The 23,048-nt window shown below is 22.2% G+C and overlaps 1 protein-coding gene and 1 long non-coding RNA gene across 8 annotated transcripts in view; one reads left to right on the top strand and one right to left on the bottom strand.

Annotated features, from left to right (window-relative positions):
• Nucleotides 1–16,503, bottom strand: part of LOC122499891 — a 44,145-nt gene extending 27,642 nt beyond the window's left edge. Inside the window, exons 1-3 of one of the 2 annotated variants that reach the window (XR_006301395.1) lie at nt 16,128–16,503; nt 15,645–15,784; nt 7,202–7,378 (exon numbers count right to left, since the gene is read on the bottom strand). This is a non-coding gene — a long non-coding RNA (uncharacterized LOC122499891). The remainder of the gene's footprint in view (nt 1–7,201; nt 7,379–15,644; nt 15,785–16,127) is intronic. The other variant, XR_006301396.1, reaches the window with a different exon arrangement.
• A 1,354-nt stretch (nt 16,504–17,857) lies between these two features.
• Nucleotides 17,858–23,048, top strand: part of LOC122499888 (E3 ubiquitin-protein ligase TRIP12) — a 45,880-nt gene continuing 40,689 nt past the window's right edge. For 2 of the 6 annotated variants that reach the window (XM_043608464.1, XM_043608463.1), the window contains exons 1-2: nt 18,343–18,756; nt 21,007–21,351. In XM_043608464.1, coding sequence (XP_043464399.1) covers nt 21,036–21,351 — 316 coding nt within the window. In that variant the 5' untranslated portion in view covers nt 18,343–18,756; nt 21,007–21,035. Of the gene's footprint in view, nt 17,903–18,341; nt 18,757–18,964; nt 19,104–21,006; nt 21,352–23,048 lie in introns of those variants that run through there. The other 4 variants (XM_043608462.1, XM_043608460.1, XM_043608465.1 and 1 more) reach the window with 4 other exon arrangements.

Here is a 23,048-nt window from a genome sequence, read left to right as displayed (position 1 = left end):
TTCTCTAAAATTATTTTCAACCTTTTAATTCAATTATTTTCTAGAATTTTTAACTAAAATTCTAGTTCAATTCAACGATTTTTAATCATTTTTAAGAAAGTTCCTGAAGAATTCACAAAATTTCATTAATTTGAATTTTTTAATTAATTTTTTTGAAAACAATTTAATTGTTTTGAAGAATTTTACAAAAATTGAGTGAAAATAATTAAATTCCTTCGAGAAATTCAATTGAAATTGCATAGAGAATAATTGAATTTTTATAAAGCGTGTTGTATAAAATTTTTTTTAAATAATTGAATTCTTCTAAGAAATCTTATGAAAAATAATTAAATTCTAGCAAATTTTTTCGACGAAAATAATTAAAATTGTACTATAAATAATTTAATTGTTAAATTAAATTTAACAAAAATTTATTAAAAATAAACATGAAAATAATTGAACTCTTGCGCATTTTTTTTGACAAATTTAATTTAAATTACATTGAAAATAATTCAATTCTTATACAGGATTTTATTAAAATTTATTACTTTCAAAACTTTTAATTACATTCTTTGAAATAATTCAATTATTTTCAAAAAATTGAATAAAATTTCTTGAAAGAATTCAATTATTTTTAAGATTAAAAAAGAAAAATTTTTGCAAGAATTCAATTATTTTAACAAAAAATAAAAATAAATTCAATTACTTTAACAAAAAATAAAAATCTTTTATGAAATTCAAATTATATATAAATTATTTTTACAAGAATTTTGGTTGAGAATTCAATTATTCTGAATGCAATTTCAATTAAATTTCTCGAAAGAATTTAATTATTTTTACAAAATTTTCATAAAATACTTTAAAACAAATAAATTATTTCCAAAAGTATTTTATTAAGATTTTATGTAAAGAGATTCAATTATTTTCAATAGTTTTAAGAAAAATTTCTCAGAATTAAATTTTTTTTAATTTATTTCTTTTCAAGAATTTAAATATAATTGTATTAAAAAAAATTGTATTCTTGCCCAAAAATTGTCTTAAAATTTTCGGAAATAAGGAAAATTTTTTAAAAAATTTTATTGAAATTTTTGAAAATAATTGAATTTTTATGAAGACTTTTATCAAAATTTCTAAAAATAAGTTGAATTTTTTTCGATGAAATTTATTAAAGTTTTTGAAAATAATTCATATTTTGAAAAATTTTATTAAAATTATTATATTAAAAATCGTTGAAGTCATACGAAGAATTTTATTGAAGTTCTTGAAAATAATTGAATTTTGTTTCGATGAATTATATTAAAATTTTTGAAAATAAAATTGAATTGTTTGGAAGAAACTTATTAAAATTTTTGGAAATAATTAAATTCTTGCTTAAAACTCTTTTATTAATTTTTAAAATAATTGAATTGTTACAAAGAATTTCAATTTTTGTAAATAATTTAAATGGTTTCAAAAAATGTAATTAATATCTACTTTTGAAAGTAATTCATTTCTTTTCAGGAATTTAAATACAATTCTACTAAAAATAATTGACTTCTTGCCCAAAATCTTTCTTGAAAATTGTATATATGTTATATAATTGAATTCCTATGTGAAAGTTTTATTTTTCATGATATTAATTGAATTTTTGCGTAGAATTTTATTAAAATTCTTTCGAAAAATTTTATTATAATAGTCAATTTTGAATATGATTGAAATTCTTCAAAGATTTTCGGTTTTTGTTAAAATAATTAAATTCTTGCAAAACATTTTTGAAATTAATTACATTTTTCGAGGAATTCATTAAAAATTGTTTTAAAAATAATTGAATTCCTATGAAAATATTATTTTTCATGCTATTCATTAAATTTTTGCGAACAATTTTATTAAAATTATTCTGACAAATTTTATTACATTAATATTGAATGTAATTTTATTACATCAAAGAATTTCATTTTTTGTTAAAATAATTGAATTCTTTTAAGAAAACTTATGAAAAATAATTAACTTTCAAAACTTTTAATTACATTCTTTGCAATAATTCAATTATTTTAAAAAATTTGAATAAAATTTCTTGAAACAATTCAATTATTTTTAAAATTAAAAAAAAAATTTTTTGCAAGAATTCAATAATTTTAACAAAAAATAAAATTCTTTGATGAAATTCAATTATGTATAATTTAATATTTACTATTGTAATAAAATTTTTCTCAAGAATTCAATTGTTTATAAATTATTTTTACAAGAATTTTTAATGAGAATTCGATTATTCTATGATTATTCTGAATGCAATTTCAATTAAATTTCTCGAAAGAATTTAATTATTTTTACAAAATTTTCATAAAATACTTTAAAACAATTAAATTATTTTAAAATAATTTAATTCTTATACAGGATTTTAGTAAAATTTATTACTTTTCAAAACTTTTAATTACATTCTTTGAAATTAAATTTCTTGAAAGAATTCAACTATTTTTAACATTAAAAATTAAAAATTTCATCAAAGAATTTGATTTTTTTGTTAAAATAATTGAATTCTTGCTTGGAATTTTTTTTTAATTTTGCAAATAATTCAATTGTTTTGAGGAATTAAAATTTTTGAAAATAATTGAATTGTTTCGAAGATTTTTAATTAAAACTTTTGATAGTAATTAATTTCTTTTCAGCACTTTAAATATAATTGTATTGAAAATAATCTAATTCTTTTCCAAAAATGTTCTTTAAATTTTCATAAATTTTCGTAAGTTTCGTAAATTTTGTAAAAAAAAAAACTATTTGAAATAATTTTATTGAAATTTTTTGAATTATATCTGTGAATTTTATTAAAATTGTTGAAAATAATTTTTTTTAAATTATAAGCGGATATGAAGTAGTGCAAATTTTCAATAAAAAGAAATAGCTTTAACACAGTTTTTCTGCGGATATCAAATTGAGATAAAAAAGGAATCAAAAATGTTGCGAAGCGACATTTTTGATTCGTTTTTTGTCTCAATTTGATAGTCGCAGAAAAACATAAAAAAAATTATCCAAATAGTAGCAAATTGTAAAAAGAAAAAAGTAATAAATGTTTATCAGTTTTAGCAAATGAGTGACATCCACTCAATTGTTTATCCTTAACACGTACAATTTGCTTGTTAACGTTTTCCAATTATTTTCTGTACCTAAATCCCTTAAAGTATAGTTTCGTGACATTGTTCGCCAAAGAGTGTGTACCTGTACATATACATATATGAAGAAAGGAAAAATAAAAAAATTATGCGACCTCGTGTATATGCAACATAAGAAAAGAGGGATTCCATTTCGTGTGGTGTCTCTTCTTCGCGCACTGAACTCCACGGTCCATATATGGCTACTTGCTGTATAATTCATCCCCAACACATGAGGCGCCCAAGCAACGAGTATTTAATACAGAAAAGATATACCCAATGTATAAAACACCGTCTCACTACCATATAATATCGCATATGGTGTGCGATACGACAACAGATGCAGATATATTTTTCTACCTTCGGGGATCATATAGAAACTACTTTTTTATTTTCCACTCTACAATCAAAGACAGATATTGCATTATATAGCCTTTGGAATTCATGAGACAAAACATACACACCCGACCCGAGTCGAAACTTTATATCGGATGTAGAATTTAATTGAGCAAGACTGCAATTTTTAAAGGCATATAAGACCAGAAGAATGAAATTCTCTTTACGCACGTGTTCGTCATACAGAGTAGAGTTTACGGTTTTTAATCTGCGATCAAATTTTTAAAGGGTGAAAAAAAGGGGGTAATTACTGAGGTAATAAAACACAAAAAGGTGGCGAAAAAAAATAGCGGCACATCTTTTAAATAGTTCGCGTTTCTATTTTATATACAAATAATTTAAAGTGTTGAATTTTTAATTTAAAAACTCAAAACACATTTTTTATTTTAAATTTTTTGTATATTAGATTTTTACGAAATACGTTTTAATTTTTATTTTTAAATCGGGGAAAATATAATTTACATGGTTGCCCCAGAGCCTGGAAATCCTGGAAAATCTGGATTTTTGATTCGTTTTTTGTTTTTTTCATTGAAAATTTCCACTACTTCAGATCCGCTAATAAATAAAAAAATTATTCTCAACAATTTTAATAAAATTCTTTCAAGAAAATTAATTATTTTCGAAAATTTTAAGAAAATTTTTGGACAACAATTCAATTATTTTCTAAACAATTTATATTTAAATTCCTGAAAAAGAAATGTATTACTTTCAAAAAAATTAATTAAATTCTTCAAAATAATTCAATTAATATCAATTAATTCAAAAATTGGAATTAAATTTTTCAAAACAATTCAATTATTTTCAAAAATTTGAATTCCTTGATATACTGCTTGATATATACAATTCAATTATTTTTAAAATTAAAATAAAATTTCACACAAGAATTCAATTATTTTAACAAAAAATAAAATTATTTGATAAAATTCAATTATATTAAATATTTACTATATATTGTAATAAAATTTTTCAAAAGAATTTTAATAAAATTCTTTGCAAAAATTCTATTTATATCATGAAAAAAAAAATTTTCGCATTTTCATGAAAATTTTTCGAAAGAATTCAATTATTTTTAATTCAATTTTGTTTAAATTTTTGAAAAAAGTTCAATTTACTATTTTCAAAACTTTTAATAAATTTCGTTCAAACACTTCAATTATTTTTCAATATTTTGAAAAAATATTTTATAAGAGAATTTAATTATTTTCACAAAAAATAAAATTCTTTAATAAAATACAATTACATTCAATATTGTTTGTAACAAAATTTGTACGAATAATTTTAATAAAATTCAATTAAAATCATGAAATCCAAAATTTTCACAGAAATTCAATTATATAAAAAACAAATTTAAAGAATATTTTTTGAGCAAGAATTCAAATATTTTTCGTACAATTATATTTAAATTCCTGAAAATAAATGAATCCTCTTCAAAAGATTTAATTAAATTTTTTAAAACAATTCAATTATTTTCAAAAATTTGAATTCCTTGATATACAATTCAATTATTTTCAAAATTAAGAAAAAATATCATGCAAGAATTCAATTATTTTAACAAAAATGAAATTCTTTGATGAAATTAAAATATATTTAATATTTTTAATATTTACTATTGAAATAAAATTTTTTAAAAGAATTTTAATAAAATTCTTCGCAAAAATGAAATTAATGTATCATGAAAAGTAAAATTTTCACAGAAATTTAATTATATAAAATACAATTTACAAGAAAATCTTTGGAAAGAATTCAATTATTTTCAACACAATTTGGTTTAAATTCCTGAAAACAAAACCAGAAAAAAAAAATTCCTGAAAATTCAATTATTAATTTCAAAAGTAGAATAAAATTCTTCGGAACAAAATTCAATTATTTTCAAAAACTTTTATAAAATTCTTCGCATGAGTTCAACTATATTTTTAATACAATTTTAATAAAATTTTTCAAAAAATGAATTATTATTTTCAAAAACTGTGATAAATTTCTTCGAAAAAAATTCAACCTATTTTTAGAAATTTTGATAAAATTCTTCATAAAAATTCAATTATTTTCAAAAATTTAAATTTCTTGATGTACAATTCAATTATTTTCCAAATTAAAAAAAAATTTCATACAAGAATTCAATTATTTTCACAAACAATGAAATTCTTTGATGAAATTTAATTATATTCGATACTTATACTATTCGAGAAAAAATTTTTTAAATTAAAAATTAAAAAAATGCAATTAAAATACATCTCAAATTATTTATTATTGTCAGAAATAAGAAAAAATTCAAATTTTGAACTGACTCGATTTTTTTTAGAACTAGTTAAATAAAATATTTTTCTAAACACCTATTAAAAATTTTCGTCGTTTGATTATTTGTAATCTGATCGGATTTTGTCTAAAAAAATTTACCAAACTAAAAAATTTAATTCTTATATTAATTATTAGCATTTTTATTTAATTTAATATTTTTAATTCATATTTTCATAATTATTTTATCAATTATTCATCATTTGGTATTCATCATTATTTTAATTCATCAATTATTCAAAAAAAAATTAAAATTATTCTAAAATCAATAATTTTAATTCAACATTTTTGTTGGGCGCCAGTTAAAAAAACCGTCGTCACCACCAACGTAACAAAAATAAAAAATTTCTTTATAAACGTTTTTAAATCAGAAATATACAAAGTTTTATTTGTTACCGTTTCTGATAGAAAATTTTGTCATAAGAAGAAGAAACATCTCTGAATGAAAATTTTGCTTCTGATTTATAAAATTAAATAATTTATAAAGCTTATTACTATGCAATTTAACATTTCGGTTCAAAATCATTGAATAATTACAAAATAAACTTTGAAATTAAATTCCTCCGTAGTTATTAAAATTAAATTTATAAACTATAATTCTGCTATAATTATATTATTATAATTTAATTTAATAATAATTAAAAATCTAATAATTCGACAATTATTATAATTACCATAATTTTCTGACTTTATAATGATAGCATTATAATAAAAAAGAAAATTATAATCATAATTCCAATAATTCGAAAAATGATATTTATAATAACCAATAAAAATAAAAATTTCGAGAAGAAATTCACATCAATCTCAACTCAACTGCTGCTAAAATTCACATGCGGGGCAGAAAGCGTGAGAAGGTATGTGAAAACCCAAACTATCTGCAAGGTTGTCATTAGACGGACTCCAGTTAGTGGAACCTGGTGATGATAAACTCACAACAGGTGTAACTGACTCTTCTCGCACAGCAAAACTTGAGACACAGAAGACAGAGAGACAAGAGAGAGACAAGAGAGAGAGAGTTTCAAAACCAGCATGTAAAAGACTTTGATAAATCATTTTCTGCAAACTGTCACTGAGATAATGGGATTCAATATTTTCTCAAGTGCGTTCTTTCATATATTAAATTACAACTAATAAGTTCCTATCAGAATAATTAAATCGCTAATAACAAACCGTTAAGAAGCGCCAATAAGAAAAAAATTTCTTTTTTATATATATAGCCAGGCAACTATACTTTCACCGCATGTACATATACATACAAGAGATGAAAAGAGAGAAAGGGGGGGAGGGATCGATTAATTATATCAAACTGTGATGAAGAAACCAATATAAACGCGAAAGAGATAAGCGTTTCTGCGATCGACGCCTCATTCCCGGAGTAACGTGTAATTAGGTGATTATCGTGCTACCTGGTAGTCTGCGCCACTCTCTTCTCTTTCTCTTAACTGCAACCAACTATACAGCAGATGCATACATTATTCTCATCCCTATATGGTCCATTAATTCGATAATTATTGAAATTCCAAGACATTAGCTTTATAATTATTGCCAGGATTAAAACCAGAATTGTCGGCATTGTGAAAACACTGGAAACAGAAAAAAATATTATTCCTATACATAGTTGAGTTAAACAAAAAAGTTATTTACCGTTAAATAATATTTAATAACAATACAAAAAATAATAACGGTTCTAACAATAAAATAATAATAAAAATATTTTAACAAAATGTTTTAAAAAATTATTTAGTCCTTTTTATTTCAGAAACTTTTTATTTTCAAATAATACCAACTTCAATTTTCAAAAATTTTGAAAAATTTACTTGGTAACTAATTAACTAACTCGTAAATTCAATTAATTTTTAAAACAATATTCTTCCTATAAGAATTCAATTATTTTCAAAAAATGGAATAAAACTCTTTGAAACAATTCAATTATTATTATTTTTAAGAATTTTAAGACAATTTTTTGAAAAATTCAATTATTTCCAATACAATTTTATTAAATTGAAAAGAATTGAATTATTTACAGAAACTTTAAGAAATGTTTCGTAAAAAATTGAAATAAAATTCTTTGAAACGATTCAATTATTTTTAATAATTTTTAATAATTATTTTCAAATTTTATTTATAAATTTCTGAAAAGAATTAAATTATTTTCAAAAACTTTTAGAAATTTATTCGTAAAAAATTAGAATTATATTCCATGAAAAGATTCAATTCTTTTTTAATAATTTCATTACGATTTTTCGTAAAAATTCAATTACTTTCAAATTTTATATAAATTTGTGAAAAGAATTAAATCATTTTCAAAATCTTTTACTTATAAAATCTAATTATTTTTAGCAATTTTGATAACATTCTTTGTAAAAATTTAATTATTTTGAATATAATTTCAAATCAATTCCTGAAAAGAATTAAATTATGTATTTCCAAAAATATTAAGAAAATTTGCAAGAATTTAATTACTTTTAATACAATTTTGTTTAAATTCCAAAAAAAAAAAATTAAATTTATTTCAAAAATTTTAATAAAGTTCTTCGAAACAATTCAATTATTATCAAAAATTTGAATAACATGCTTTGAAACATTTCAATTACTTTTAATAATATTAAGACAATTTTTCGCAAAAATTCAATTATTTTCAATACAATTTTATTTAAATTTTTGAAAAGAATTGAATTATTTTCAGAAACTTTAAGAAATTTCTTAGTAAAAAATTGGTATAAAATTCTTTGAAAAGATTTAATTATTTTTAAAAATTTTAATAACGTTCTTTATAAAAATTCAATTATTTTCAATATAATTTTAATTCAATTCATAAAAAAAATTTAATTATGTTTTTCCAAAAATTTAAAGAAAATTTTTTCCATGAATTCAATTATTTTCAATACAATTTTATTTAAAATTCTGAAAAGAATTGAATTATTTTTGAAAACTTCAAGAAATTTCTTCGAAAAAAATTCAATTATTTTTAACAATTTTGATTAAATTCTCTATAAAAATCTAATTGTTTTAAATATAAATTTAATTCAATTCCTTATAAAAAGTTCATTATTTTCGAACATTTTAAGAAAAGTTTTCGCAAGAATTCAATTAATTTTAATACAATTTTGTTTAAATTCCTGAAAAGAATTGAAGTATTTTCAATTAGTTTCATAGATTTCTTCAATAAAAATTTAATTATTTTTAGAAAATTTTATAAAATGCTTCAAAAAATTTCAATTATTTTCAATACTTTTTTTTCTTTGAATTATAATTAAATTATTTAAAACAATTCAATGGTTTTTAAAAATTCTAATAAAATCCCTTGAATTAATTTAATTATTTTCAAAAATATTAATAAAATTCTGAGAAGAATTCCATTATTTTTGAAAAATTTCGTAAAAGTTCAATAATCAGATGTTTAATTTCAATTATTGACAAACACGATTATTTTAAAAATTTGAACGTAATTCTCCGTAAAATTCAATTACATTAGAAATTTTTAATTTAACTTTTAAAACAACTTCATTATTTAAAAAAAAATCTATTAAATTTTTTAAAAAGATTCCGTTACTTTCAAAACTGATTCGATTTTTTCGAACTTTTTGAATAAAATATTTTTTTAATTATTAATAAATGGTTTTCGCCGATAGAATATTTTTAATCTGATCGAATTTACCTAAAAAAAAATTAGCAACAAATTAGTAATTTACTTCGTACACCAATTGAATATTATATAATTTTTTAATTAATCAATATTCTAATTCCTTTTTTTCATTATCATTTAATCAATTTATTCATCATTTTTCATGAATATTTTAATTAATCAATTGAAATTCAATTATTACAAAAGGTCCTGTTAAATAAAAGAAAAAAATTTGCATCAGTCGATTTTAAATCAACAGAAATGTGACGAAAATAAATTTCTGAAAACATATTAAAAAGGTGCGAGTATTTTTTTGCAATTAAATTAACAAACACACTTTTTTCAGTCCTCCTAATATATTAATATTTATTTCAAAACCCCCTTTTAATGTTTAATTAATGAAAGCAAAAATTATAAATTAGCCAATCAAAAATAAAAGCCACACGAGAGTGTAGAATTTTTTACACCTTATTTGATTATTTAAAAATAAGTTCACGAATCCTATCAAAAATTAATTGACATTCGAGTCTTTGTCGGTAGAATACCAGGTGTCTTCGATTTTGATTTAGAACAAGGGGGAGAAGATTCAGCTTTTTAAGAAAATATCCCAAATCCCAGGAACTGCAAGGAAGAAACCCTACTATTTTATATCATGTTTGCGAGAGAAAAAAAAGGAAGAAGGAAACAAAATGAATCGAGTCTTTTAATTATCCCATCCCGGTGGCCAAGAGGAACGAATGAGAGAATAAAAGAGAGAGAGAGAGAGAAAGAGTGAGGCGTGAAGCGGGAGGAGGGACCGATTAATTTTTGTGGTCGAAAGGTAATTGAGCGGGAACAACTTTGAAAGCTTCCAAGTCCCATCAAAATAATCAAAGTGAATAGCCACCTTCAATTTTATCTCTAAAATTGTCAAACTTAATGCTTTTCTCAACTTGTATATATATGTATACAGATAATTAATTTCATTAATATTACTTTATCCTTTACTTTATGTTTGAAATTTACTCCAACTTCGCACTTGATAATTAATTTTAAAAAAGTAGCTTTCATAAAAGCTACCGAAAAAATAAACTCGACGACCAACAAAAATCGTTTTAGACACTTTACAAAACTGACAAAAATTCTATTCAATATTTTATTTTCCTGACTTTTTCCTAATTCTCATAAAAAATATTTACTTCTTCTTATCCTGCTAACAAATTCAATTCCTGCAACAAACTTTATTATTCATCAAAGAATTTAAATATTTATAAAAATAATTTAATTCTTGCGAAGAATTTTAGAAAATTTTTTATAAATAATTCATTTCTTTCGACTAATTTTATGCAAATTCTAATTAAAATAATTGAATTATTGAGAAATTTTTACTATTCATGAAAAGAATTCAATTCTTAAATTGAATTTTATTAAAAGTTTTATAAATAATTTAACTTCTGTAAAAAAAAGTCAATTTATAAATAATAAAAATTTTCGTAACAAAATTCAATTACTTTTATTATAAATAATAAAATTCTTATGAGAATTTCACTTATTTTCAATTCCAATTTTTAATTGATTTCTTTAGAAATTTAAATTATTTTTTAAAAATCTAGCAAGAAATTTCAAATTTCAATTATTTTTAAAAATCTTGAAAAAATTCTGCGAGAAAATTCAATTATTTTTTACAATAACTGAATTTTTTCGCAGAATTCTTACAAGATTTTTAAATATAATTGAAATTTTTAAAGAAATCAATTAAAGATAGAATTGAAAATATAAGTGAAATTCTGAAAAGAATTTTATTATTTTTATAAAAATAATTGAATTTTTTACGAAGATTTTTATTATTTATTAATTGACTTTTTGCAAAGATTTTTATTACAATTATTGAAAATAATTGAATTCATCATAAAATTCAATTATTTTCAAAATTTTCATTGAAAAATTATTTTCAAAAAAACTCTACTATTTTCATAAATAATAAAATGTTTCGGAAGAATTAAATTATTTTTAATACAATTTTATTAAAATTTCTCGAAGGAATACAATTATTTTTAAAAATATTATTTAAATTCAATTATTTTTCACAATTCTTGTAAAATCCTTCGAAACAATTCAATTATTTTCATAAATTGTAAAATTCTTGGCAAGAATTCAGTTATTTCTGTAAAATAATAAAATTCTTCTAAAAAATTCAATTATTTACAATACAATTGCAATAAAATTTCTCTAACACGTTCAATTATTTTTAAGAATTGTAATAAAATTTTTCTAAACAATTCAATAATTGTTCTTAAAAATTTTTGAATAAAATTCTTTGTAAATTTCAATTATTTTCAAAATTTTTAATTAAGATTATGGTAGGGAGTCAAAAGTTCAAAAAAGTAAATAATTATTTTTAAAAAACTCCATTATTTTCAAGAAAATTGAAATAAATTCTTCAAAACAATTCAATTATTTTAAAGAATTTAAAAAAAAATTCTTACCAAGAATTAAATTATTTTCCATACAATAATTGAATTCTAGCGAACGATTTTATTAGAATTTTTTAAAATAATTGAATTACCAAGAAAAAATTTATTACTTTTAAAAATAATTGAATTCTTGTGATGAATATTTGTTATTTATGAAAATAATTGAATTTTGCCAAAAATTTTATTAAAGTGCCTCTAAATAAATGAATTTTCAGGAATAATTTTGTTATTTTTCTTTAATAATTGAATTCTCAAGAAGAATTTTATTAAAATCTAAAAGAATAATTGAATTATTTCAAAAAATTTAATTAAAATTGTATTTAAAATAATTGATTTCTTTATTCGAACAATTTTATTAAAATATTTGATAATGATTGATATTCTGTGAAAAATTCTAATATTTTTGTAAATAATTGAATTCTTCCAAAGAATTAAAAAAAAACATTTTTTTAAATAATTAATTTTTTCGAGGAATTGATAAATTGAAATTCAATTTTTTAAGAATAATTACATTTTTTTAACAAATTCCTGTAAAATTGTAATTTTAGTCTATCAATTTTCCTGATATTTCTTTGACAATTTTCTGACATTAAAATTACTTTCCCTGACAAAATTCTTTTTACAGAAAAATATGAAAGTTTAACGAAAAATGAGTAAAATTTATGAATTTTAATAATTTCTTAAAATTCTACCTGAATTCAATTATTTTCTCCAATTTTCAACTAAACTTCATCTCTGAATTAATTATTTTAAATAATTTTCCGAAAGTTCTTCGAGAATTCAATTATTTGAATACGAAACTTAAATCTTTTTTAATAATTATAACTGTCCATGTTTTTTCTCTTGAGTTCGAAGATAATTAAATTTTAAAAAATTATAATAAAAAAATTCTAAGTATTAGTTTTTAAAAATATTTTAATGTAATTTTTCGAAAATAAAATTGAATTTCTTAAAAGAATTTTTGTATAATTTAAAAAAGACTAATTCATTTTTGGTGTATTTTAATTAAAAATTTTGAACATGGTCTTTCTCCAAAAAATTAAAAAGAATTCTAAAATGCTATCATTTTTTGTTTGTATTTGAATTTTCGTGAATGTGTAATAATTGAAAATACTAAAAATATTGAATTTTAAAAAATTAAAAGCTAATTTTCATTTTTAAATTTACGTTTAAAAATTGTTGATAATTCAATTATATTCAAAATTTGCAATTAAATTTTTCTAATTATATATTTTGAAAATTTAAATAGAAAAATGATTCAAAAAATAATTTTTGAAAGATTTGTTTATAGTTATTTTTTGCATTATAAAAATCAAAATAAGTTGCACTTTTTTCCAAAAATTTTGGTATGTAATTTGTTTCAATATTTGGAAGAAAAGTCGAAAAAGACGCAATTTTTTAAAATAAGTCAAAAAAATCTCAATTTTCTAAATTTCCCTGACAAAAATTTTTTTTCCTGACATTTCCCTGACTTCGTGTATATGAAAGTAGTAAAAATTTATTTCTTTTACCCGTATGGTAATTGAAAATTTGTTGCCAATATTCGCAATTAAATTTTCACACTCGAAACTATAATCGACATAATAATTCCAATAGTCAGAATGAAGAATTAACCAAACAAGTCTAAAATTCCCATTTAAATAAACATATATATTGTCTTTCAATGATACATATCAAATGTTGAACACGTGAGAAGTTCTTGAAGATCTTCAATTCTCGAGAAGAATTTAAAGATGTATATTCACACATATATATGTTTGTGAACGTATACATGTCCCCATTCGTATATATTTGAAGTTCTCTTGTATTAAGTTAGTGGTTTCGAAGAAGTTGAGACTGTATGTGTTTCAGAACTCGCTCGTCTTTCCTCTTGTGGTTTCGAGTGACGGCACTTGCACCTGTCTGGCAAGCGGCGCCAACACCCCGCGCAACTAATTCCATCATAGTATATATACTGTATATGTATTTTCGATCCAGAATCATTCCACAATGATCACACACGACTTAGAGAAAACACCTGATGAGAGAAGAAAAATCCGGTTATCTCGAAAGAAACGATCGCTGATCCCACATCCTTGAAACCGGTTCAACTTCAATCTCCTTCTCTCTCTCAAAAATTTTATCACCACAGAAGTCAAATTACAAGCTTTTTCCATTTTAAGAAAAATTTATTATTCAAAAAAGAATTTCACCTGGAAATTCCCGAAAATAATTTCTTTCTTTTCTCAAGTTGAATTTCAATGGAGTAAACACTACTTTAAATTCGCTAATACTAGAAAACAAAAACTATTCTCAAAAATAATAATCATATTCTTTAAAACTATTCAATTACCTTCAATATCTACTATTTTCACATAATTTCGCAAAAGAATTCAATTATTTAAAAAAAAATTGATAAAACTCATCTAAAATTCAATTATTTTCATAAATAATAAAATTCATCGCAGGATTTCAATTATTTGTAATACAATATTTTACAGGAAATCTTTGAAAGAATTCAATTATTAAAGATAAATGACAAAATTATTCCCGAAAATTCAATTATTTTGAGGCATTTTAATAAAATTTTTGGCAAAATTCAATTATTTTCATAAATAATAATACTCATCACAAGAATTCAATTATTTTTAAAAGTAATAAATTTTTTCTTGGTAATTCAATTATTTAAAAAAATTCTAATAAAATCGTTCGCCAGAATTCAATTATTGCATGGAAAATAATTTAATTCTTGGCAAGAATTTTTTTTAAATTCTTTAAAATAGTTGAATTGTTTTGAAGAATTTATTTCAATTTTCTTGAAAATAATGGATTTTTTAAAAATAATTATTTACTTTTTGGAACTTTTGACTCCCTACCATAATTTTAATTGAAAATTTTGAAAATAATTGAAATTTACAAAGAATTTTATTGAAAATTTTTTAAGAAGAATTGAATTGTTTAGAAAAATTTTATTGCAATTTTTAAAAATAACTGAACCTATTAGAGAAATTTTATTACAATTGTATTGTAAATAATTAAATTTCTCAGAAGAATTATTAAAATTATTAATAATTATCAAAAATTCGAAAAACCTATTTTTTTAAAATTCAACATTTTTTCTTCTTTTTTATGGCATTTAACTTCATAATTTTTGGGCTCTTCAAAAATACTTTAGTTAATTAATAGTCTTCACCCTTTGGTTAAAAATTTAAAATTATTAAAAATTATCAAACATTCGAAAAACCGATTTTTTTTAAAATTCAACAATCAGGGTTCCTACAGAAATCCGAATTTAAAATTCCATACCTTTTCCATGATTTCCAAGTCAAACTTTTAGGAAATTCCAATGGAATTGAAAAATTGTCAATTAAATTTGCGTATTCAAAGATTTGACTATTTAAAAAAAATGTGAATAAAAATTTTTGCAAATTACTACTTCTGAATTTTTAATTAAAATTTTATAAAATTCAAATTTTATTTAAAACTTTAAATTTCAAATTTTTTTGGAATTAAATAACTAAAAATTTTAAACGCAACTCTATTAAAATTAAATTAAAATTCAATTTCTAATTTGTTGATCATAATCAACAATTAATAATTATTAATTATTGTTCGATAAGTTATAATTCAAAATTGTTTATATATCATAATTTATCAAAATTTTCATTCAGAGACTTAATCGTCATATCAAATATATAGTTTCATGCAATAATAAAAATCTTACCTCTTACATAGAGAAAAATGTTTTGTCAGTCTTTTTTTATCAAAGGAAGTATTCAATTTGTTACTTACTTCCTATTTCTAGATATATTTTTCCCAAATATACTTCTATTTTCTCTCAGAAATGTTTCCTTGATGTCCAATTGATTCAAGATAAGGAGATAATCAATAGTCAGGAAATATGCAAAACTTTCCGAATAAAAAATTTTCATCTGAAAAAAAATGTTTACTATTCAATAAAATTATTCAAAAATAATAAGTATTTATTATTTTAATAATTATTATTAATTAATAAAATAAAAATTTAGTGTAAATTAATATAATAAATGTAAATTTAATAAAAACAAAATTAATAATTGAACTGCCGGATCAAAGAAGGTCACATCTTTAATAAATTAATTAATTATATTATTTAATAATAATTATTACATTCACAATTATCATTATTTTTATCTCGATTTAAAACAATATTTTTAATCGAGAAAGAGGAATTCAAAATTGTTTTTTTTCTGTTATTTGCGAATTTACTGCAAAACAAAAATATTGGAATCTAACCTCAAAAAACACTAATAATTAAAAATATTTTTTGCGTTCTACAGCATTGGAAATTTGCTAATTATTCTATTTACGTCAGTACTGGACACATGAATTTACATTTATTGCATTTATTCAACAAGTTTTTTCACTGAACTACGAATGAAAATTCAATTAAGAAAATAGAAAATCCTAAACATTGTAAACATTGCAAATGGCAAATGAACAATAAAACACCAAGTAAAATTCAATAGTCGACAAGTAGACGACGCGGTCAAAGTTTTCTCCGATCGTTATTTATCACTTCTTAATATTTATACTTTACAATAAAAACTTATTTTTTAACAATATTGAACAAACAGAACAATGCAAATGACACAAAAATAGTAACAAAATGGCGTACCTAAGCCGGAAACGGAAAAATGCAAAAAATGTCAATGAACTAATCATCGTTTCAGGGACTTTTTCCAATGAGGTGTAAATCATTTTTAACATCTTTTGCTGTAGTTTACCTTATTTACACTTTAAAATAATATTAAGAGTGAAAAATGAAACAAAAACAATAAAATATTGAGGATTGCTGAAGAAACGGAAACGAAGAAAGAAGTAATTTCCAGGACTGCAAACCTAGCGTCGAAATTTGGAACTTTTGGGAGTACCAATTTTAGAACGCGCTAAAATTTAAATGCATTATCTATTAAAAATGAACTTTTTATTCGTAAAAATGTAAATAAAAAAAAGCTATTAGCGTAAAGTAGAAAATATTAACTAAAAATGACAATATAAAAATAATGAATACCTACCGTCAGTAAAAACTATATGAAAATTATGTAATTTCACGAAAATTGTCGACAAAATAGATCAAATAAAGATTTTTCCTTATATTACTTAACCCTTTTTTTAAAAATGAAAATTACTTATTAAATTTCCAGTATAAAATTCAATTTTAAGTACTCTCAATTAATTTTAAGGATTTTTAAGTAAAACCGTGAAACATACTTTTTAAGGTTATGTTATTGTTGTCAAAAATTAATCGAACTTTTTTTTACCAAGTTTACACGTTTTGCTGAAACAAATAATCAAATATTTACTAGTAATGAAACATTTTACTTTAATTTGTTGTATTTTACTTATAAAAGCTTAAATTATAACTGCTATTTTATGTTAATTACTATTTTAAATCCACTTTCTCTCACACTCACCTTTCGTTAATCAACATAATGAACTTAGCCAATAGTCAAACTGTCAAAGTGTCAAAATTTGATGCAGTGTTGCCAACTTTAAAGTATATTATCCACTTCCGGTTTGTAAGTTTGCAAAATTTTAAATTTATATTAATTTTGGAAACATTATTCATTTCTTTGTTATTGTAGTATAAATTAGTTTATTTATTTAAAGACTTTAATAAATATAAACTTTTAAACTTAATGACAATAACAACAACTAAAAATAGGAATCGAAGAATGTACCGAAAAAACATGTGATACGAACTTTATACTAATTTTATTTTTGAATTTCATATTTTATTTTTGCATAAAAATATTATTTAACTAAAAAAAGAATTTGTTTTTTAATTTCAAGTATCAGAAACAACTACATATATATATTTAATAGAATGCAGATTAAAAGAAATATAGAAGAAATTGAATAAAAATTTGAATTTCCCCTGTTTGCCCGCCTAAAATTTAACCCACCTTCAAGTCGTACCTGACCTGACATCTGACGGAAGAGTGAAACACCAGCCAACGATCATCACATCTCAATTCACAGTTGATCACAGTCAACATCGAGAATTTGTAAGTAGCGTCAAAATAAACAGAATTTATCATTTTATTTATCTTCAGTTAATAAAATAATAAGTGTTTTATAATTATTCCAATTATCTACGTGTTCCTTCAAACAATTTCATTATTGCTACTTGTTTTATTTATAATTTCAAAGGACACAAACATTCTGAAAGTATCACCTTGAATTCCTAACCTAAGTATAACTTTACAATTGTGTATTTTCCAAAACAAAAGAATTTCGTTAATATAAAACTAAATGAACTAAATTAAACTAAATTATCGTTTTTTTAGTTGTCTTTTCTGAACTTTGTGTGAACATATGAATTAAAAATGAAGTATTTCGGAAAAAAAACAAGAAAATTTTTAAAATAGAAAAAGTAGGCATCAAAAAAATTCTTCAAAGTTCCTCGAAATTGAACAAGATGGCAGCTCCTTGTCAATATTGGCATTGAATTGTGCATTGAATCTGAAAAGCAGGGGGAAAGGAAAGAAACAAACCTACAGTCTCGATTCTTAACCAACAACCAACTCTCCTCGACCATTCGGTTTACTCGCTTCGTAACAAGCTGGTTTTTCGTGGTGTGTGTTCCTCGGCCTCGAGCATGTGTCCCATGTTTCCTTCCCTTGTTCATTTACATTAGTGTGCGCGCGCGTCTACACTCACTCGACCAACTCAACCATACGTACGTATATGTCATCGTTTGATTCGTGTGCGTTCCCCAACTCCTGTGTGTGCAACCCGATTGTACATGTAAGAGTGTCGTCGTCGTCGTCGTCGTCCTGATCATCAGCAGTGCGCGAGAGAAAAAGATTTTTTTTCCTCGCGGCTCGCAATGCTACGAGCATGTTTTTCCGACATTCAGGTAAATCTTTAATCTATTCTTCCTCTCTTGCATTTCACTAAAATTTCCCAATAACCATTTACCCAATGCTCCCAATGCTAGATGAAAAAAAAACTCGTCCTCCATTACTCACTGGCAAATGGTGGCCTGTCGACTCTTGTGTCTGTGTAAACCTTTGTTACTTGTTTGTCTCTCGTAGTTTTTCTCAACTCGATAATTTTTACATTGAAAAAAAGTGCTTATTTCGTGTCGTGAAAATTCATTTCTATTTAATCGTGGGACCTAGTGCAACGTCATAAATACGGGTTTTTTCGTGAACTGGAAAGTTCGTCTCCCCCAATCTCTGTTTCCAAGTGTTATGATTCTCGGTGGGTTTACTGCTATCGCTCGATGACGACGAGACACGAATTGCGCATCGCTCTTTTCGTCAAATTTTCAGTATCGCATTTTTTATTATCGACGAGATAAGCAAGGAAAAAAACAGCTCCTTTGGGAAATAATTTTTTTTCTGTATTATTTTTTCTTCCTCGGGATTTAAAAGTCCAACGCGGGGGGTAAGGGGAACAATTCCAGTTTGTATTTTTAGACAAGTCCCGACCAGTCGATCGGTTTTTTTTCACCACCAGTTTAATGTTTCGACCTCACAAGGCCCTTTTTCGTTTTCCTTTTTTTCCCCATCAAGCTCATGATGTGCAAGATTATGAAATCTGGGAGTGAAAATTTATTTTGTAGTTTAGATTTTTGTTTATTTACCTCTAGTGCACTTTTTTTTTCTTCTTTTGTATTTATCTTATCAGAGTCAGTGTTTTGTAGCAGTTTTTTTAACGTCACAAAGTTGTCTTGTTGTCAAGTTTTCTTGATTTTTAATCTCGATTTTCTTACTTTTAATATTTTTCATTGTCTTATTTTCTCGTTATTTTCTTCCCTTGGAATTGTTTCTTGTATTTTTTTATTTTGTCCCGTAGTTTATATTTTAATAGCAAACTTACTTTTTTCCCAAACTTAAATTTTCTCAAATTTAATTTTCTTTATATTTTAAAGCAAAATTTTCTTTTTTTTCTCAAAGTTAAATTTTCTCGAATTTAATTTTCTTTATTTATATTTTAAAACAAAATTTTATTTTTTTCCCAAAGTTAAATTTTCGAACTGAACTGGAATTTAATTTTCTTTTTTTTTATATTTTACAGTCAAGTAGTAAATTTTTCTGAAAAAGTTAATAATAAAGAAACTTGATAAAGAAAATTAAATTCAGTTTGAAAATAAATTTATTTTCAAACTGAATTTAATTTTCTTTATTAAGTTTCTTTATTATTTAGTTTCTTAATTGTCAAGTTTCTTAATTATTAGATTTTCTGTTTTTAAATTTACAATTTGTTTAAGTCTTTAAGAAGAAGATAATTTAAGAATTATTAATTCACGTTTTTAAAAATTTGGTACGAAATTTTTCTTTTTTTCACCATTTTGATTACAATTTTTAGATTTAGATTAGAATTTTTAACAAAACAATTTATTTCACTTCGGAAGGAATTGATCGTTCTTTATATACAGAATCACGGGAAATGATCTAGAAAAAAAACGATGAGTAATAGTTTCTGGAATATCGTTTGCAATTTACAAATTAGGAAATAATTCCTCGATTTATCATCTTGTGTATTATTTTTTTTCTCAAGATGCATACATTTTTTTTATCAGTCTTGTGTATGCAGTTCTAAATTTGGAATTGGAAGTTCTGTTGTGACACTGTTATATTCTTATAGTTTCAGGTGCACAAGTACATTTATGTAATTTTCCCTCTTTAAAGTCTTAACGTTTTTTTTATTATTGTAATTATTTAAAAACTGTTTAGTATTTTCGTTTTTAATTTTTAAAATTGAATATTCATGATTTAAGCTTATTACTCGAATTTATTTTCAACTGCAATTGGAATTCAATTTCAACTACAATTAACAAAAAGAAACTAAAAGTTATTATTAACTGAAAAATATTCAGTTAGATTCTCACTGTTTGTAATAAGTTTTAAAGGCATTTAAAAAAAACATTGTTTTCAGAACATAAATAGAAGCATTAAATGTGAAATGTAACCTTCGTTTGATAAACTCGGACATATTTTTTTCCTTCGTTTCTATATTGTAAATTAAAACGAATATTTTTAAAATCCTTTTTTTGAAAATTTGTTTAAATTTTAATATTTCTTTTTTGAAGAAATATTGAATAGAAGAAAGAATTTTGTTCTTTTTGTAATTTGTAATTGAGATTTTTTCCTCTTTTCAGGCAGAATAGTGGCATGAGTCGATTAATCTATGGCAGATCAACAAGATCAGTCGTCGTCTGGGGGGTCTGTAGAGAAGGCCAGTGCTTCAGCAGACACCTCTAAATTAAGGGGGAAAAGCTCTAGCAGTGGCAGCAGCGGAAACAGAAAGAGGCAGAATAGTGCTGCCGTCCCAATTACGCTTGAGGAGAAACGTCGTAAGCAAACTATTGGAGAACCACAGACATTGCAAGTTCTTCAAGGAACCTCTTCATCATCGCAACGCCGATCTGTTGATTCTTCAAAAGGTGAAAGTCGAACCCGAGGAGAGCGTAAGGGACATGGCACTGGTTTAGGATTACTCTTAGGTAACAAATACAAATTAAATCTCTAAATGAAATTAAATACAAATAAATCAAAATCAAAGAAATTAAATCTAAAGATACAGGGCTCGAACTAGGTCCATAAATCCCGTAAAGCTCCGTAAATTTTGATTCTAGTCTTTAAAAGTCAGTTTTTAAAAAAGGTCCCTAAAGTCTGTAATTTGATTGAAAAAAGACGAAAGGTTCGTAAATTCTACGAAATAGTTTTAAAAATTTGAAAAAAAATACAAATGATTGCAGAAATTCAATTATTTTCAAAAGTACCTAATAAAATTTGTCGAAGAAATTCAATTATGTCCAAAAATTTAAAAAAAATTCTAGTCAAAATTCAAAATTATCTTTAGAAATAAAATTCTTCTCCAAAATACAATTACTTTCAAAAAGTTTAATAAAATTCTTGTCAAAATTTCAACTATTTTACAAAAATTTTCCTCAATTCAATGATTTTCATTATCTACTATTTTAATCAAATTTTTGCACATGAATTCAATTACATAATTATTTTAAAAAGATTTAATAAAATTCTATGCAAACATTCAATTATTTTCATAAATAATAAAATTCTTTTTCGAAATTCAATTATTTTCATAAATAATAAAATTTTTACAAATATTCAATTATTTTTGTACATAATAAAATTCTTTTTAGGAACTCAATTATTTTCATGAATAATAAAACTCATTGCAGAATTGCAATTATTTTTAATAAAATTTATTTATTTCAATTATATCAGTTATTTTGAATAGAATTTAAATTAAGAAAAAATTCAATTATCTTTAAAGATTTTAATAAAATTCCACGCGGAAATTCAAATATTTACACAAATTTTAATAGAATTCTTGATAAAATTTCAATTATTTTCATAAATTATAAAAATTTCATTTTAATGGAAATCTTTCAAACAATTCAAAAAATTTCATAAATTTTAATAAAAATTTATTCTAAGATTTCTATTAATATAATTTCATAATTAAAAAACCTATCGCAGAATTTCAATTATTTTTAATACAATTTTTATCAAATTTCTCAAAAAATGTAATTATTCTTAAAATTTTTTTTTTTTTTTTTTTTTTTTTTAATACAATTTTAATTGAATTATTCTTTTAAAATTTCATAAAATGATTCAAATAAATAATTTTCACAGGAATTCAATTATTTAAAAAAAATTAATAAAAATCGTGGCAAGAATTTAATTATTTTCATAAATAATACAATTTTCACAGCGATCAATTATTTTCATAATATGTCATTGAAATTCTTTTTAGGAATTCAATTATTTTCATAAATAATATTTATTGCAGAATTTCAATTATTTCAATGCAATTTTAATCGAATTCCTCGAAAAATGTAATTATTCTAAAAAAATTTTATTAAAATTTGTCAAAAGAATTCAATTATCTATTTAAAAAATTCAATGACAAAATTTTAGAATTTTCTAATAAAAATTGATTTAAAAATGAATTTCGGTTGAAATTTTAGATTTTAATTAAATATTAAAAGCATTATAGTGTGAATTTTTAGAAATAATTCATTTTTGAAATAACATTCTTCTCAGAAATTCCATTATTTTGAAAAATTTTCAAAAATTCTCGTCAACATTTCAATTATCATTATGAATAATAAAATTATTCGCCGAAATTCAATTATTTTTTAACAATTTTAATAAAATTTTTGACAAAATT

Source organism: Leptopilina heterotoma, unplaced genomic scaffold, assembly GCF_015476425.1.
Source record: "Leptopilina heterotoma isolate Lh14 unplaced genomic scaffold, ASM1547642v1 Lhet_177, whole genome shotgun sequence".
NCBI classification, from domain to species: domain Eukaryota; kingdom Metazoa; phylum Arthropoda; class Insecta; order Hymenoptera; family Figitidae; genus Leptopilina; species Leptopilina heterotoma.
The sequence above is the reverse complement of the archived record's forward strand: the minus strand, read 5'-3'. Positions and strand labels throughout refer to the sequence as shown.